The sequence below is a fragment of the Eriocheir sinensis genome, chromosome 50 (genome assembly GCF_024679095.1).
Source record: "Eriocheir sinensis breed Jianghai 21 chromosome 50, ASM2467909v1, whole genome shotgun sequence".
NCBI lineage: Eukaryota > Metazoa > Arthropoda > Malacostraca > Decapoda > Varunidae > Eriocheir > Eriocheir sinensis.
Genome location: NC_066558.1, coordinates 6,700,544 through 6,717,741, shown reverse-complemented (window position 1 = coordinate 6,717,741; position 17,198 = coordinate 6,700,544). Strand labels below are relative to the sequence as shown.

General features: G+C 45.5%; 1 protein-coding gene across 5 annotated transcripts in view; it reads right to left on the bottom strand.

Annotated features, from left to right (window-relative positions):
* Positions 1-789: 789 nt before the first annotated feature.
* The window catches only part of LOC126982335 (von Willebrand factor A domain-containing protein 5A-like), a 43,144-nt gene continuing 26,735 nt past the window's right edge, over positions 790-17,198 (bottom strand). Inside the window, exons 12-20 of one of the 5 annotated variants that reach the window (XM_050834339.1) lie at positions 16,968-17,121; positions 14,936-15,046; positions 10,787-10,835; positions 9,804-9,985; positions 9,424-9,460; positions 8,309-8,483; positions 6,303-6,748; positions 5,243-6,203; positions 790-1,444 (exon numbers count right to left, since the gene is read on the bottom strand). In XM_050834339.1, the coding sequence (XP_050690296.1) occupies positions 6,575-6,748; positions 8,309-8,483; positions 9,424-9,460; positions 9,804-9,985; positions 10,787-10,835; positions 14,936-15,046; positions 16,968-17,121 (882 nt within the window). In that variant the 3' untranslated portion in view covers positions 790-1,444; positions 5,243-6,203; positions 6,303-6,574. Of the gene's footprint in view, positions 1,445-5,242; positions 6,749-8,308; positions 8,484-9,423; positions 9,461-9,803; positions 9,986-10,786; positions 10,836-14,935; positions 15,047-16,967; positions 17,122-17,198 lie in introns of all 5 variants that reach the window. The other 4 variants (XM_050834342.1, XM_050834341.1, XM_050834340.1 and 1 more) reach the window with 4 other exon arrangements.

Genomic DNA, 17,198 nt, shown 5'->3' with positions numbered 1-17,198 from the left:
AGTGAGTCAGCGGAGGAACTACAGGAACTATTAGATGTGGTGAATGAGTATGGGAGAGATTTTGGAGTAAAATATAGTAGTGAGAAAAGTCAGATAATGGTTGTGAATGGGGCAGAAGATGAGAGAAATAGGACCTGGAGGCTAGGAGACACAGAGCTAGGGCAAACAGATGCAGACAAGTACCTGGGTGTATGGATGAGTCCGAGCGGATGTGAAAGGACAAAGAATGAGAAGATTAGCCTAGTAAATCAATGGGTGGGCCGTCTGGGAAGTGCAGCAAGAATGAGAGCATGTAAGTATTATAACAGCCCCGGGTTCAACCCCTGGCCATCACCTGTTGAAAAAATTAAAAAAAGGGGAGGAAGAGGAAGAATAGTGACGCTATGATTCCTCAACCTCACAGAGAGTGTACGGCTGGGTTCGATTCCCTGCTGTTCCCTCTCTGTAAGCTGCCACCAGGAGGTTGTAATATGGCACAACCTCCAAAGCCTGCAAGCAAGGAACGGCAGTTCTATGAACCAGGTGGGGCGGAACTAAACTAACTGTTTAGTCCCCAGACTCGCCCTGCCCTGGCAGGCCTGGCAACACTTGACTTTAACAACTGTCCCACCTGGTAGATAGTGTCTGCTGCTCCCCAGCTTACTATGGGTTGTTCCTTGAGGTAGATGGTATCCTCAGTCCCAAGTCTGGTAGTGTGCATGGGGTCGTGGTTACCTTCGGAGGTCGTCGTGGGGGAGATTGCGAGACTGCACCTTAGGCTAGGAAGGCTGTATGCATTAATACAGGACATAGACAGAATACAATTTATTGGTTTAATCCTCACTCCCGATGGGAGGGTAGCATGTTTTGGTTAATACAAAATTGAAAATCTTTCTTCTAATTCCTAACATTCTTATGGATAAATGCTACACACGAGAGAGATGACCATATGTAGGTATATATCACAGGGCTACCGCCCGATTGACTAGACAATCCAATTTCAACTTCCTGCATCGGCGTGCACACACAAATAAAAACACTCATAAAAAATAGAAAGAAAAGGGTTTAGTATGAGGGAAAGATCAGACTGTTACAGCTAAAGGGGGGGTGAGGTCACTGCTAGCCCCTCGTCCACACAGCGGGTGCCCCTTACCCGTTTGGCACAATTTCCTTGGCTTGGTGGAGGCCTGAAAGCTACACTATATGCTGTTGTGCCGTGCCTAAAGGGGGGGTTTTGGAGGCGTTTACTCCCATCACAAGCCTGCTGGTCTCGGGGGGCGGTAGGGACTGGAGTGTCTCGCCCTTACCTTTGCTCAGTTCAGGCACTCATGACTGAGGGCATGACCCTTGTTAACCACTGGCGTCTGGGTCTATTCCCGACTCTCATTTGGGCGGGTTCAAGATGGCGGGCCACTCGCCTTGCCTAGCCCGGGACACCGGCCTTCAGCTGTCTCTCGCCATTCACCTGTGCCATGGAAGGTTAAGTCCAGAATGAATCACTAATGAACGCCGGCTAGGGCTATCTCTCACTCCCAGGCACTCAGGACTCTAGCGAGCGGTGAGCTTACCTGTGCCGTGGAAGGTTAAGTCTAGAATGAATCTGCCAGCGGGAGCAGTTGCCTCGTTACCTTGGCTTCTGACGTGGCCTTCACCAGGTTCCAACACTCCCTTCTCGCCTTTCAGCTTGGTACATTAATCTATCCTTCCTCTGCCTTTCTGAGGTTGTCTTTTTGTGTGTTAATTCTAAACTTAATTTTCCCTTATTTTCTAGGAAGTAACGTATAAATATATATAAAAACGAGTGGATTTATATCAGGGGTGCCAACCCAAGCTGTGGTTCGTATTTCTCGTTCTCTTCCCTTATCTACTTATCTACTTATATCATTTTAACCGCTACGGGTATTGTTTCGGCTGAGGAGAAACTGGATCCGGTAAATAACCATGGCCATGTACAAGGCGGTATTCCCAATTTTCCCAGCTGGCTTTTAACTGGCTTCCGCGGTGTTGGTATGCCGGCGGGTACGTTACAGTATGATGTGCTGAGAGAGGTGTGGAAGAGTGTAGCAGTGCCGAGTGTGATGTATGGGATGGAGGTGATTACATGGAGTGAGTTGGAAATGGATAAATTGGAAGTAGGGCAAAATAGGATCGGTAGGTTAGCTTTGAATGCACCAAGGTATGCAGCGGTGGAAGCTTTGAGGGGTGATATGGGGTGGAGTACCTTTAGGGGAAGATTTAGGAAGGCTACCCTTAGATACAAAGTCAGATTGGAACGAATGGATGACGCGAGACTGGCACAGAAGGTTTACTTGTGGAGTGTGCATGAGAGCAAATGGATTAAGAACTGCATGAGAATGGTTGGTGACAGTGGTATGCGAGTCAGGTGGGTGAGCAGAGAGGAAGGGAGGCGTTTCTTTGAATGGAAGGTGACTGACAGGAATAGTGAGGGTCTAGAATGGGATGTGAGAAAGTGGAAGAGAGAGACAGACAGTGCAGTGAAAGGTGACGGTCTGAGGAGGTGGAAACATGCGATGGAGCGAAAGACTACTTTGGAGTGGTACAGGGAAAAGGAAGCCCCGCAGTGCGTCAGCTGGTATGACGGAAGCCTGGGTGGTGATCTTCTCTTCCAAGCTCGAGCGCAGTGTATGAATGTGAATGCAAGAAATTACAGGTGGTCTGAGTCCCGCAGCAAAGTGTGTCAGATGTGTGACAGGGGTGTGGCTGAAACTGTCGTGCATGTGATACTGGTGTGTGGGAGGTACCGGAGAGAAAGGATGGAGATGATGAGGGTGGCACTGAGTGAGATGGGCTGGGATGTGAATGGGAGGATTGCAAGAACAGAGAGGGAATGGATGCTGCTGCTGCTGGGACTGAGTGATGAAGCAAATGATAGAATTATAGAAGCCATGAAGAGTTTTCTGGAAAAGATGTGGAGTGCAAGAAATAGGGAATTGGAAGACTTATAATGGATACTGCTTGTTTTGTTTTTATTTTTACAGGTTGTGCCGATGCGAAGGCCTGACTCTCCAATGGGTCACCTGTACAGCAAGAGCAAGTGAGCTTGGTGTGAAAGCTGCAAAGGCTCTACATGCCAGAAAGAAGAAACGTGAGGAAGACATTCAGTGGTAACCTGTTGCTGAGGCCTCATCTTCCACCCACGCGGCTCACCTACCCCGGCCACCAACAAGCTCCCAGAAGCGCAAATCCTGTATTCTCGAGGAAGAGGAAGAAGAGAAGCCAGAACCTCATGCAAGAAAGCTGCTTGATTTGATGGAAGATGATTCAAGAGATAATAAAATAAAATGCTTGCGCTTCTCGCTGTGTTAAAGTAAAGTAATTTACTCGCCACCAAGTTGACTCATACATACAAGTGAAGTGTGAGTGTGGTGAGGTGATAACTGACACTATGAGCAAAGCACAAATTCACAAGAAAAACTTCCATCCAATGACTCTATTGCTTGTTTATACAATGATGTTACTAGGTGTTGGTTATGATGGGGCGAGTAAACTGGTTTCCTTCTGGAGCTTGAATCACTTCAAAAAGTCAACGTACATTAGGTACGCTACCTACATCACAGAGAAAGCTGCTGAACATGCTGAAAGTATTATGAATAAGTGCCGAGAGGCTGTGCTGCAAAGTAATGAACATAAAATAGATGGAGACGGTATTGTGAATGTGGGGGTGACCACAGACGATTCGTGGCACAAGAGAGGACATAAATCAAACTTCGGAATTGGTGCCGTAATTGAGCTGGACAGTGGACTTCTACTAGACTATGAAGTCTGCTCTAAGTTATGTTCTAAATGTATAGCTAAGGAAAAGGCCTTGACAATTAAAAATATAACTGAGACGGACTATGTGATGTGGTTGAGCGAACATTTGGACTCAGAATGTGACGCTGATTATGAAGGCTCGTCTGGTGGCATGGAGGCAGTTTGTGCAGTGAAGATGTGGCAAAGATCACTAGATTATAACATGCGATATGAAACATTTGTATCAGATGGAGATAGTGCAGCATTCTATGCAGTTTGTGCTTTGAATGGAGGCAAAGGGCCCTACGGTGACAAGTGCAGAGTTGAGAAAATGGAATGCATAAACCATGTATCAAAGAGACTTGGGACTGGACTGAGAGGATTGAAGAAAGTAAAAAACATTGGAAAACAGAAAAAACAATCATTTGGGGGGAAAAACAAATTGACATGTTGTCATTGACCATTTGCAGCATTATTTTCAAGTATCTCTCACCCGTAAGGTTGGCACAAGCGCCAAAGAGATGAGGGAGGAGATAATGGCAACTTTTTATCATTACACCTCCACAGATGAGAATCCCCAACATGAGATGTGTGCCAAGGGAGAAAATTCTTGGTGTTTTTACAATAGAAGCATGGCACATGGGGAAACACCAGTCACATAAAAAAATGAAAGTCTTCTTTCATTTGGGTGAAGAGGAAAAGGAACAAGTAAAAAAGGTGTGTGATCGTCTTACCTCCACCGAGATGATGACTCGGTGCCTGAAGGATGTGACCCAAAATAGAAATGAGCACTTCCACTCAAGAGTATGGAGACTTTGCCCCAAACATCTACGTGCCACCAAGAGGAAGGTAGTGTTCGCAGCTGCAACAGCTGCCTCCACCTATAACGCCGGCTATGTTGCCAGTCACCTGGTTGAGAGGCTGGGGATAGAGTGGACAACCTCAATGAAGAACTACCTGTCACACAAGGACAAGAGAATGGATCTGCCCCACAAGAGGAGGATGAGAAACAAGAAACTGAGAGACCACCTGCACCAGTACTTGTCTGGCACCTTCTAACGCCGTTTTCTCAAAATGTAAGTTATTGATCTTTAAAATGATACTCTACCTTTAGTTTTTCTTCTATTTACTTCATTTTTGTGTTTTTATATTCATCATTAAATTTTCTATAAATTTTGCCAGAAAATTTTGGATTTGGTCAAATACATATATTTTTTATCGAGGACATTTGCGTATTTTTTAGCGGCATCAAAGTTATCAATGTTCAACATTTTTTTTCATCATAACAAAGCAAATTTTCAAAGAAGTTCCTGGCAAAAAATATTTATGAATGATTAACTTTACCAGGGATAATTTTAAAATCATTCTATGTTTAAAAATGTCTGAGTAGTAATCGATTAAATTAGGTTAAAAAATTAAATGAATTTCATGGAAAATAATTTTTTCTTTCGCTTTCTTTTCATATATTGTCATGAAACTCTCAACACACGTAAGTAGGTATCATAACTACTTTAAGACAAGGTGGCGACTTTTTTCCCACGCCAACTTACAGTCCACTGCAGCTCATTCTGTCATGTGCTCAGTGTCTTTAGGTCTGCGCTGCATAATCTTGGAAGTAAACACATTTGATGGTGAATAAACCACAAGTTCAGACAGGCCTAGAAAGTGAACCATTCTGCATGTAACAATTATTTATTCATTTTTGTTGTGATGTCTCAGAGCAATATTAATTTATGGATAACAAGCATTAGTGTGGTCAGTGGGTGGCAACTCCCAAGAATCCATGCTTAGTGTACCACCAAGAGTAACTCCTGAGACCTTCAATAGTACATCACACAAACAGGTGTAGCCTCAAGTGGTGGCTACTCGTTAACAGTACAGGTACAGGTAATGAAAATTAAAAACTGTGCCATTATGGGCTGCTAATCACCTACACAAAGGGCCCATCAGTAAACAATGTCATGTAATATTATGTGACATGCTTCATGATCCTTAACCCGTTGACTACAGATTTCCTACCAGAAGACATCACCAAGCTACAGGAGTGGAACAAAAAGTGGCTGCTACAATTCAATGAAGAAAAATGTAAAGTCATGCACCTTGGGAGGGGATATCCAGCATACCAATACCACATGGGAAACACTCCACTATCCACCACAGAGGCAGAGAAAGACCCGGGAGTGTATGTTACCAGGCTACCAATGAAGGAATATCCAGCATACCAATACCACATGGGAAACACTCCACTATCCACCACAGAGGCAGAGAAAGACTTGGGAGTGTATGTTACCAGGCAACCAGTGAAGGGATATCCAGCATACCAATACCACATGGGAAACACTCCACTATCCACCACAGAGGTAGAGAAAGACCTGGGAGTGTATGTTACCAGGCTACCAGTGAAGGGATATCCAGCATACCAATACCACATGGGAAACACTCCACTATCCACCACAGAGGCAGAGAAAGACCTGGGAGTGTATGTTACCAGGCTACCAGTGATGGGATATCCAGCACACCAATACCACATGGGAAACACTCCACTATCCACCACAGAGGCAGAGAAAGACCTGGGAGTGTATGTTACCAGGCTACCAGTGAAGGCCAAATCCGTGCCCATCACAGTGAACGGGTTAACACTACTTTCTGCAAAGCTTCACGTTCAATTACCCCAAACTATGTCCATGCACTAGGACAGTCTGGCTCCCTGCTACTGAGACACAACACTACAGAAAAAGCCAACTCACCTCATGCTGGACACACATGACACTGACGCTGCGACAGACAAAGCAATAATCACAGTGCCTGCCAACACAGAAGATGCCGCTGCTGCCATCACCGCTCACTGGGCCTGGAGGGTGTCGCGAGCCTTGGCCAGCAGCTCCTCCACCTGCTCCCCACAGCCGGTGATGAAGATCTGTGCCTTGGTGGCCAGCAGGGCCCACTGCTCCCTCTGATGGCCACACTTCCTCTCCAGCAGCACCAGCACCAAGGCCGTGGCCCAGGCTGCCTCGCTCTGTGGGTCCAAACACACACTCATTGCCACACACAGCCACCCAACCCTTACACACAGGATGCTGCTGGACTGAGCCCTCAAAGAAACACACACACACACACACACACACACACACACACACACACACACACACACACACACAGAGTGGGAGTGCCAGTCAAGAATAATTTCTCAACTCATAATCTGTTGACAAGCATGATCAAACATGATTCACAACATAACCAAGAGATGGTGGAGAAAGTGATACAGACTTAGAAGAAGAGAAGTGTTATGATTACAGTTTTCAAGGCAATGAAGGGAGGGAAAAGACAGAATTAATAAAGATCTGTTCATATGGAACAGGGCAGTAACTAGAAGCCATGAAAGGGGTTTGACAGAGATGAGATGCTCAGAAGATATAAGAAACACAGCTCCCCTTACAGATGGGCTGAACACTGGCACAGCCTGGGCAGTTTTCAAGACAATGAAGGGAGGGAAGGAGACAGAATTAATAAAGATTTGTTCGTATGGAACGGGGCAGTAACTAGAAGCCATGACTGGGGTGTGAAAGAGATGAGACGCTCAAAACATATTAAGAAACACAGCTCCCTTTACAGATGGGCTGAACACTGGCACAGCCTGGGCAGAGAGGCTCTTCAGTCCAGACTTCAGTGAGTTTAGAGACAAGCTTATTGAGCTACAGACGGGACCCCCCGAGTGCAGCTAATCACTGCACATCACAACAAAGACTTCAATGAGTAGAGATGAGTTGATTGAGCTTCACCCCAGGAGTGAAGCTCATCACTGCACATCACAACAAAGACTTCACTGAGTTTAGAGATGAACTGATTGAGCTTCACCCCAGGAGTGAAGCTCATCACTGCACATCACAACAAAGACTTCACTGAGTAGAGATGAGTTGATTGAGCTTCACCCCAGGAGTGCAGCTGATCACTGCACATCACAAGGGACAGCCAGCAAGAAAGGCATTGAACACCCACGGGCTGATGGAACAGAATCTGAGTGAAATCTATAGACATGGTGTTGTGTCAGTTAGGTTGGTACCTCTGGCTAGTCTACCCACCAGTACCAACCTAACCAACGCAACACCACCTTTAAATATTTCACTCAGATTCTATTCCGCTGACCCGCGGGTGTTCGATACTTTTATTGACGGCTGTTCCTTGCCGTGATGTGCAGGAAATGAGCGGCACTCGTGGGTGAAGCTCAACCACCTCATCTCTAAACTCACTGAAGTCGTTAGACTGAACAGTCCCTCTGCCAGGCTGTGCCAGTGTTCCATGCATCTGTTGGGGAAGCTGTGCTTCTTGATATCTCGCATGGCTGCTAGTTACTCCCGCATCCCATGAGAACAGGTCTGTTGATTCTGTCTGTTGTTCCCTTCACTGCCCTGTAAGCTGCAATCATGTCACCTCTCTTCTTTTATCTGGGCAGTGCCCACACACACTAGTTACTCCCACATCTCATGGGAACAGGTCTGTTGATTGTCTGTTGTTCCCTTCACTGCCCTGGAAGCTGCAATCATGTCACCTCTCTTAACTAAGTAGTACCCACACTCACCTTGGCAGGGTTGCTGGCAGACAGGACATCAAAGGGCATGCCAGTAAGCTTTGCAGCATCCTTCAGGGTCCATGACCCATCAAACTTCTGCAGCCTGACCACCTCTAGGAGGCCTGAAGGTTGTTTCACAGGTGAAGGGGACGGGGAATGTCCAAACGCTGATTGATCCCAGGAGCTGATATTGGTTGAGAAGACATCAGTGTATTAGTGCAAGCATATACAGAAGACATGCAAGTTACAGGCCTCGGTTTCCTAGATATCTGGCTTTGTGGACAAAATTCTGGATGATCAAAATTCCAATATAACATCCATGCAGTTACCCCACAGCACCAGTACAGGCAGCCACTGAATGACATCCTTTCACCATGCCAGTCATGGTTCAGGATGTCCCCAGTCACCCCACAGCACCAGTACACAGGCAGCCACTGAATGACATCCTTTCACCATGCCATGGTTCAGGATGTCCAGTCACCACAGCTCCATTACCGGCCGCCACTGAATGACATCCTTTCACCCTGCCACTCAGTGTTGAGGATGCAGTCACCCCACAGCACCAGTACAGGCAGCCACTGAATGACATCCTTTCACCATGCCAGTCATGGTTCAGGATGTCCCCAGTCACCCCACAGCACCAGTACAGGCAGCCACTGAATGACATCCTTTCACCATGCCAGTCATGGTTCAGGATGTCCCCAGTCACCCCACAGCACCAGTACACAGGCAGCCACTGAATGACATCCTTTCACCATGCCAGTCATGGTTCAGGATGTCCCCAGTCACCCCACAGCACCAGTACACAGGCAGCCACTGAATGACATCCTTTCACCATGCCAGTCATGGTTCAGGATGTACCCAGTCACCCCACAGCACCAGTACACAGGCAGCCACTGAATGACATCCTTTCACCATGCCAGTCATGGTTCAGGATGTACCCAGTCACCCCACAGCACCAGTACAGGCAGCCATCGCTACATGATTGAGTTATGTGCCATGGATCACTTAAACGTTCTTAAATTTCACCCACCAAAAGTACTGTGCCCTATAGTTATTTATGCAAGAGAGAGACAGAGAAAGAACAATAAGCAGACAAAATAGAGCCACATTTCTGTACTCACTACGCAGACTTGTTCGCTGACAGTCCTTCACACTCTCCTGCAAGACAGACAGACACACGTAAGAGCTTGGCCTTTTGGGGGCATTTGTGACAACCTGAGAAGTGTGTCAGCTGGTGTCAAGCAAGGGTAAGGAGATTGCCGTGACCCCCACTGTCCGTATTCTCAGACATTTCCAGCTCTCGGGACAACTATATCCAAAGGCCACAAAGGAGATAAGTCAAGTTCACATGGGTGTTTCTTCACATTCACGGTACAGAAGCCTTGTCAGCCTACCGCTAGGCTCATAAAACTGCCCATGAAAATAGTACACACAGCCTCTACCAAAGCCTTGCCAAATGTGGGTGGGTGAGCCCCGACGTGTTTGAGAATGTTGGCCTTACCTCCGTCAGCAGTGTCTGGAGCCTCGCTGACGGGTGCCGACTCTGGTGAACTTGAATGCTTGCCTTTGTGTTTTAGCCGTGTTGAGAAAAACTTTGCTAACGATCCTTTAAGCTGGTGAGCAAGGTCACCAAGACTTGGTCGAGTTTGGTACTTGATAGCATGCTTTGTATCGTAACCAGAACTAAAGAAGAGACAAAGTTAGGTATATTTATGTACACATCACAACATCACCTCCATCATCACACTTTCAAAAGATTAATGAATTATGAAATGCACTACTTGGCATATATGTTATCCACCTCCACTGAAGCTACAAAAAGATCAGTTCTATTACATGTTGCTGCTCACCATGGATTACCAACACCTCTAACACGCTGCCACTGTGAACAAGGCTGGCATATGAACGCATGTATTTAGCCTTACAAAACAGAATGAAAAATGAGGTATTGCTGCTACTGTGAACAAGGCTGGCATATGAACGCATGTATTTAGCCTTACAAAACAGAATGAAAAATGAGGTATTGCTGCCACTGTGAACAAGGCTGGCATATGAACACATGTATTTAGCCTTACAAAACAGAATGAAAAATGAGGTATTGCTGCCACTGTGAACAAGGCTGGCATATGAACGCATGTATTTAGCCTTACAAAACAGAATGAAAAATGAGGTGTTGCAACAGAACTGATGAACCACCAACGTTGTGATTATAGTAATGAGCTCTGGCATAAACATTGTAAATAGGAATACCAGTGATTTAGCTTTGATGGGAGAGGGAGAGAGAGATAGACAGACAGTGACAAAGAGATAGACAGAAACAGAAGGACAAAAAGAGACAAACAGATAGAGAAAATGAGATAGGCAGAGACAGAGAAATGGATAGAGCCAGAGATAGAAAGGAGAAAGGCAGACAAAGAGAAATGGACAGAGATAGAGGGGGAGATCGACACAGAAAGAGATGGACAGAGAGGATCAAATTCTTACCTCGGACATTCATCATAATAAACGTCCCCTTGCAATTCCTCGTCTGGGGCTGGGAAAAGAGAGGAACACACATGAATATACAGTACCCTCTCGAGTTTCGCGCTTGCTTCATTCCGAAGGTATAGCGCTAAACTCGAGGATCGCGAAACTCGAGGTATTGAAATACATGAAAAAGCGCTTATTGGTTCCGACCCATGGAAAAAAATTACTTTTTTTTTCAACTTTACTCCCTTGATATCACAATTTTTTCGACTTTACTCTAATGTTATCTCAAAATAGTAATGGTCAGAAAATAGGAAGTGAGAACAGGTCGTTCTGAAGCCGCAGTTGAAGGCGGCTGCCTTACAATTGGCTGGCAGTTATGAATACACGTACGCTTGTGATCCACGTGGTGTCGTCTGCTAAAGTAAGGGCGGTTGCTCGCGGTCACCCGTGGTACAGTTGGACAAACCTATAGCTTCTGGTAGTTTTCTGTGTGTTATGGTATACTCTGCTAACTCTTTCTGCTATATATCATCAAATCACTAACATCATGATTGACTTGTCGATGCCTGTTGAACGTGAACTGCCGCCGCAATCGCAGAATAACTCGCAGAGAGGTTCAACTTGCTTACTGCTTCCATATTTCCCTCACCGCTCACAAAGACCACAAGCGGACAAAAAAGAACAAATCCAGGCAAATTAACACTTGTAATGCTGTGTATTCCCACAGCGCGCATGCGTGGTGGACAGCAGAATGACTAATTTCATCGGGGAGATAGTTCTTGCAACACCGGCCAGTGTATAGTGGACCTTCTTTTTCTTCTTTTGACCTGTAATGTTTTGTATCGCTCCTTAGGTCCTCCTTCTCCACACTTTTATACTTCACAACATGCACTTAGGGCCACTTTCACGGTCATTTTGTTTGTTTTGATCGTTATCAGTCGCGGGGATCGCCGCTCCAGTATTTCCACGTGAAACTGGCCGATGGGTAGTGATGTGATGTGATGGTGTCGGAGGTGTTGCCTTTACAACGGCACCTCGTGGCGGCTGCGGGGTTAGCCTTGCCCCGCACCTTACCACACACTCTCAACACCTGTCGCTTTCTCTGCAGCCACCACTACCCCATAGGCCAATTTCACGTGGAAAACTATAGCGTCGATCGCCGCCATTGGTAACGATCAAAACAAACAGTGACTGTGAAAGCGGCCCTTATTTACTTAACAGTGCGCACTTATACACTTCACCCTGAACTTACGTGTTTTGCTGTTCTTTTCTTTCCCTGATTTTGGTTTTCTCTGCCTTTTTGCTATTTTCCACTGTTACTTTTCACCGTCGCTGCCATGAATTACAGGTCAAAAGAAGAAGAGGAGGAAAACAACACCGGGAGATCTACAAAAAAGTTTTTTGGACTGTGGTTCCCCAGCACGGGGTGTTCTCTTATCTTGTTAATCAAGTAGTAAGCAAAACAGCTCTGCCAGTCCATTTTACGAGTCTCTAATTGGTGGGCCATCTTCCACTGCTCCTCAGCCACTGCCGTCGTTTATTTGTTTACATGCAGCCGTTCGGTACCCAAGTACCCACGCTCGTACTCACAACCCTTTTTCCGTTCATAAGGACAACCAACAACTCGCTCCCGGTTGGGCATACAGGCAACCACGGTTGGCCATAGCCCCAATGGTTGGACACCACCTTTTAAGGCAGCACGCATGACGCCGACGGTAGGTAAACGTGACCCGTACAAGTCAAAGCACTGCGAAACTCGTGGTGGTAGTGCGCGAAAGTCGTGATGGTAAGAATTTACGACTAAGCGCTAAACTCGAGGATCCCGAAACTCGGATAGCGCGAAATTCGAGAGGGCACTGTATAATAATAACAACACAGCCTTTTAATTCAACCTACGACAACAGCAAAGTGAATGTTCTGCAGGCTATTGAAACAAACGAATGCTTCAACCCACAGCGATATCTACGTATACTCTTCCTTTGATGTGAACTATTACTATAAGCTACTACTACTACTACTACTATAAGTCCTTTAATTCAAGCAACAACAACAACATCAAAGTGAATGTTCTGCAGGCTATTGAAACAATCGTATACATCAACCCACAGTCCTATCTATACTCTCTTCCTTTGATGTGAACCGTTACTATATACATAAGCCCACTGCCAGTGTTACGGAGATGAGCACTGAGGCCGCACGCAGCTATAGCACATGGCACCAACTTTGCCTGTTTACCGTGAAATGGCACCATCCCTGAATTCCAAGGCGGTGAAACATCAATTGTAGCAACTTGATGAAAATGCAAAAAAGGCAAATCTTTTTTTTTTTTTGTGTGTGTGTGTGTGTGTGTGTGTGTGTGTGTGTGTGTGTGTGTGTGTGTGTGTGTGTGTGTGTGTGTGTGTGTGTGTGTGTGTGTGTGTGTATTTACCTAGTTTACCTAGTTGTGAAATACAAGAAAAGAGCCGTACTAGGCTCGTGCTGTCCCGTCTCCATAACGCTCATTATCCAGTTTGGCTTTAAGTTAATTAATTGATTTTGCACACACAGTCTCCTCGTCAAGTCCATTCCATGTTGTTACGCTTCTGTATGGAAAACTGTATTTCTTGATGTCTCTCCTACAGTCGCTCTTCTTCAATTTCTTACCATTGCCTCTTGTCACACCCCTGTCACATACCACCATCTTCCCTGTCCAATTTCTCCATCCCCTCTTGTATCGTGTACAATGCTATTAGGTCCCCTCTCTCTCTTCTGCTCTCCAGTGTTATTAGTCCCAATTTCTCCAGTCTTTCTTCATAAGTATGTTCTCTCAGAGTTTCCGGTAGTTTAGTCGCTGCTCTTTGTATTCTTTCCAACTTTCTAATTTCTTTTTTCAATCTAGGTGACCACACTAATGCTGCATATTCTAGTCTTGGATGTATCATTGATGTTATTAGTTTCTTCACCATTTCTTCATCTAAATATGTAAATGCTGCTTTTATGTTTCTAAGAAGATTGTATGTTTCCCCAGTTATCCGATTTATATGCTTTTCAAAGGATAACGTGTTTTTTTATGATCACTCCCAGATCTTTTTCCTCTGTTTTTTTCATGATTCTTTCATTAATCAGAGAGTAGTTCCCCATGTGTGTGTGTGTGTGTGTGTGTGTGTGTGTGTGTGTTTACGTAGTTGTGTTTTACCTAGTTGTGACATACGGGAAAAGAGCTACGCTCGCGCTGTCCCGTCTCCATATCCTCTCTTATCCAACTTTTCCTTAAAATCATGAATGTTTCTTGCACCAACCACCTCCTCCTTCAATCCATTCCACAGCTCAATACTTCTGTTTGGGAAGCTAAACTTTTTCACATCTCGCCTACATGTGGTCGCCCTCAACTTCTTTCCATGTCCTCTCGTTTCTCTCTCGCTCCACACACACAGGTCCTCTCTGTCCAGATTCTCCACCCCGCTCGCTACCCTGTACACCGCTATCAGGTCTCCTCTTTCTCTTTTTCTCTCCAGGGTTGTGAGCCCCATGCTATTGAGTCTCTCCTCGTAAGTCAGATTCCTAAGTTTTGGTACCATCTTAGTTGCCACTCTCTGTACTCTTTCCAGCTTTCTTATGTTCTTTTCGTGAGACCAGACCACTGCTGCATACTTCAACCTTGGCCTTATCATTGTAACTTATTTTCTTCATCATCTCTTTGTCCAGATACACAAATGCCGTCCTTATGTTCTTCAGCAAATTCATAGTTTGTCTCGTTATCCTGGTGATGTGTTTGTCCGGTGACATGTTCTCTGAGATAGTCACTCCCAAACCTTTTTCTTCAATTCCTCTGCATATTATCTCACTTCCCATCTTATAATCATATTCACATCTTCTGCCACTCCTACCAAACTCTATTTTTTTACATTTCACAAGGTTGAAGTCCATCTGCCATGTACCACTCCATATGTGTGTGTGTGTGTGTGTGTGTGTCCTTTGGTAAGTTGTTTAGTGGCCTGTCTGTCTGTCTGTCTATTTCTCCCTTCCCCTCCTTCCCCATGAAATCCCTTCCTTCCCCTCCTTCCCCATGAAATCCCTTCCTTCCCCTCCTTCCCCATGAAATCCCTCCCTTCCCAGTTAGTCTTGTCAGAGGCCTTGGAAAACAGTTGTAATGGGAGGTCAGTACATCTAAAATATGGAACTTACAAGACTGACCGACTGGTTGCCCCGACTCCTGATCAATGCCAACAAGTGCTGTGCGCTGACACACCACACCGCTGGCCGTGCTCAGTAAGACCATGTCCTCAGCGACGTCATCTGGGAGGCAAGAGGGAAAAGAGAACCTCAATTAGAAGAAGAAGATGGGAAGAATAAGGAAGAGAAGGACAAGGACGGAGATGGGTAGTTAGTGTTTAAAAAGCCTAGAAGGGAGAAGAGAAGGACTAGGAAGGAGATGGGTAGTTAGTGTTTAAAAAGCCTAGAAGGGAGAAGAGAAGGACTAGGAAGGAGATGGGTAGTTAGTGTTTAAAAAGCCTAGAAGGGAGAAGAGAAGGACAAGGAAGGAGATGGGTAGTTAGTGTTTAAAAAGCCTAGAAGGGAGAAGAGAAGGACAAGGAAGGAGATGGGTAGTTAGTGTTTAAAAAGCCTCTCAGAAAAGTTGCTGGGATGTTCATGGAGTGTTTTGTGCTCCCAGTGACAGCTTTACTGTTTTGTGCTCCCAGTGACAGCTTTACTGTTTTGTGCTCCCAGTGATAGCTTTACTGTTTTGTGCTCCCAGTGATAGCTTTACTGTTTTGTGCTCCCAGTGACAGCTTTACTGTTTTGTGCTCCCAGTGATAGCTTTACTGTTTTGTGCTCCCAGTGATAGCTTTACTGTTTTGTGCTCCCAATGATAGCTTTACTGTTTTGTGCTCCCAGTGATAGCTTTACTGTTTTGTGCTCCCAGTGACAGCTTTACTGTTTTGTGCTCCCAATGATAGCTTTACTGTTTTGTGCTCCCAGTGACAGCTTTACTGTTTTGTGCTCCCAGTGATAGCTTTACTGTTTTGTGCTCCCAGTGATAGCTTTACTGTTTTGTGCTCCCAGTGACAGCTTTACTGTTTTGTGCTCCCAGTGATAGCTTTACTGTTTTGTGCTCCCAGTGACAGCTTTACTATTTTGTGCTCCCAGTGACAGCTTTACTGTTTTGTGCTCCCAGTGATAGCTTTACTGTTTTGTGCTCCCAGTGACAGCTTTACTGTTTTGTGCTCCCAGTGATAGGTTTACTGTTTTGTGCTCCCAGTGATAGCTTTACTGTTTTGTGCTCCCAGTGACAGCTTTACTGTTTTGTGCTCCCAGTGATAGCTTTACTGTTTTGTGCCCCCAGTGATAGCTTTACTGTTTTGTGCTCCCAGTGACAGCTTTACTGTTTTGTGCTCCCAGTGATAGCTTTACTGTTTTGTGCTCCCAGTGATAGCTTTACTGTTTTGTGCTCCCAGTGATAGCTTTACTGTTTTGTGCTCCCAGTGACAGCTTTACTGTTTTGTGCTCCCAGTGATAGCTTTACTGTTTTGTGCTCCCAGTGATAGCTTTACTGTTTTGTGCTCCCAGTGATAGCTTTACTGTTTTGTGCTCCCAGTGATAGCTTTACTGTTTTGTGCTCCCAGTGACAGCTTTACTGTTTTGTGCTCCCAGTGACAGCTTTACTGTTTTGTGCTCCCAGTGATAGCTTTACTGTTTTGTGCTCCCAGTGATAGCTTTACTGTTTTGTGCTCCCAGTGATAGCTTTACTGTTTTGTGCTCCCAGTGACAGCTTTACTGTTTTGTGCTCCCAGTGATAGCTTTACTGTTTTGTGCCCCCAGTGATAGCTTTACTGTTTTGTGCTCCCAGTGATAGCTTTACTGTTTTGTGCCCCCAGTGATAGCTTTACTGTTTTGTGCTCCCAGTGACAGCTTTACTGTTTTGTGTTCCCAGTGACAGCTTTACTGTTTTGTGTTCCCAGTGACAGCTTTACTGTTTTGTGCTCCCAGTGACAGTTTTACAAGACTTCTGGACCCTGAACGTGAAGGCCAGCCATGAAAACCCTGTTAATCATTTCTGTGGCCTTGGGAAGTACTAGTTGTAATGGTGTCCAGTACATTAAGAACATGGATTCACCCTCTTCATAGGTACATTAAGAACATGGACTCACCCTCTTCATGGGTACATTAAGAACATGGACTCACCCTCTTCATGGGTCCATTAAGAACATGGACTCACCCTCTTCATCCAGCTCCCACTGTAGAAGCTGGGCCCGTGCTGCCAGGCGGTGAAGCGACTTGGCCTCGTCATGCACTGTGGTGACCTGCTGGCCCTCCACCGTGCTGAGCAGAGGCTTGGTGCCCAGCTGACCCCGCACCGTTACATTCTTGACCTGTCCAGGGAGGTGTGGAGTTAGGTGAGGCTGGTTAATTGTAACTGGTATGAATATACCTCATTGTTATTATGTAA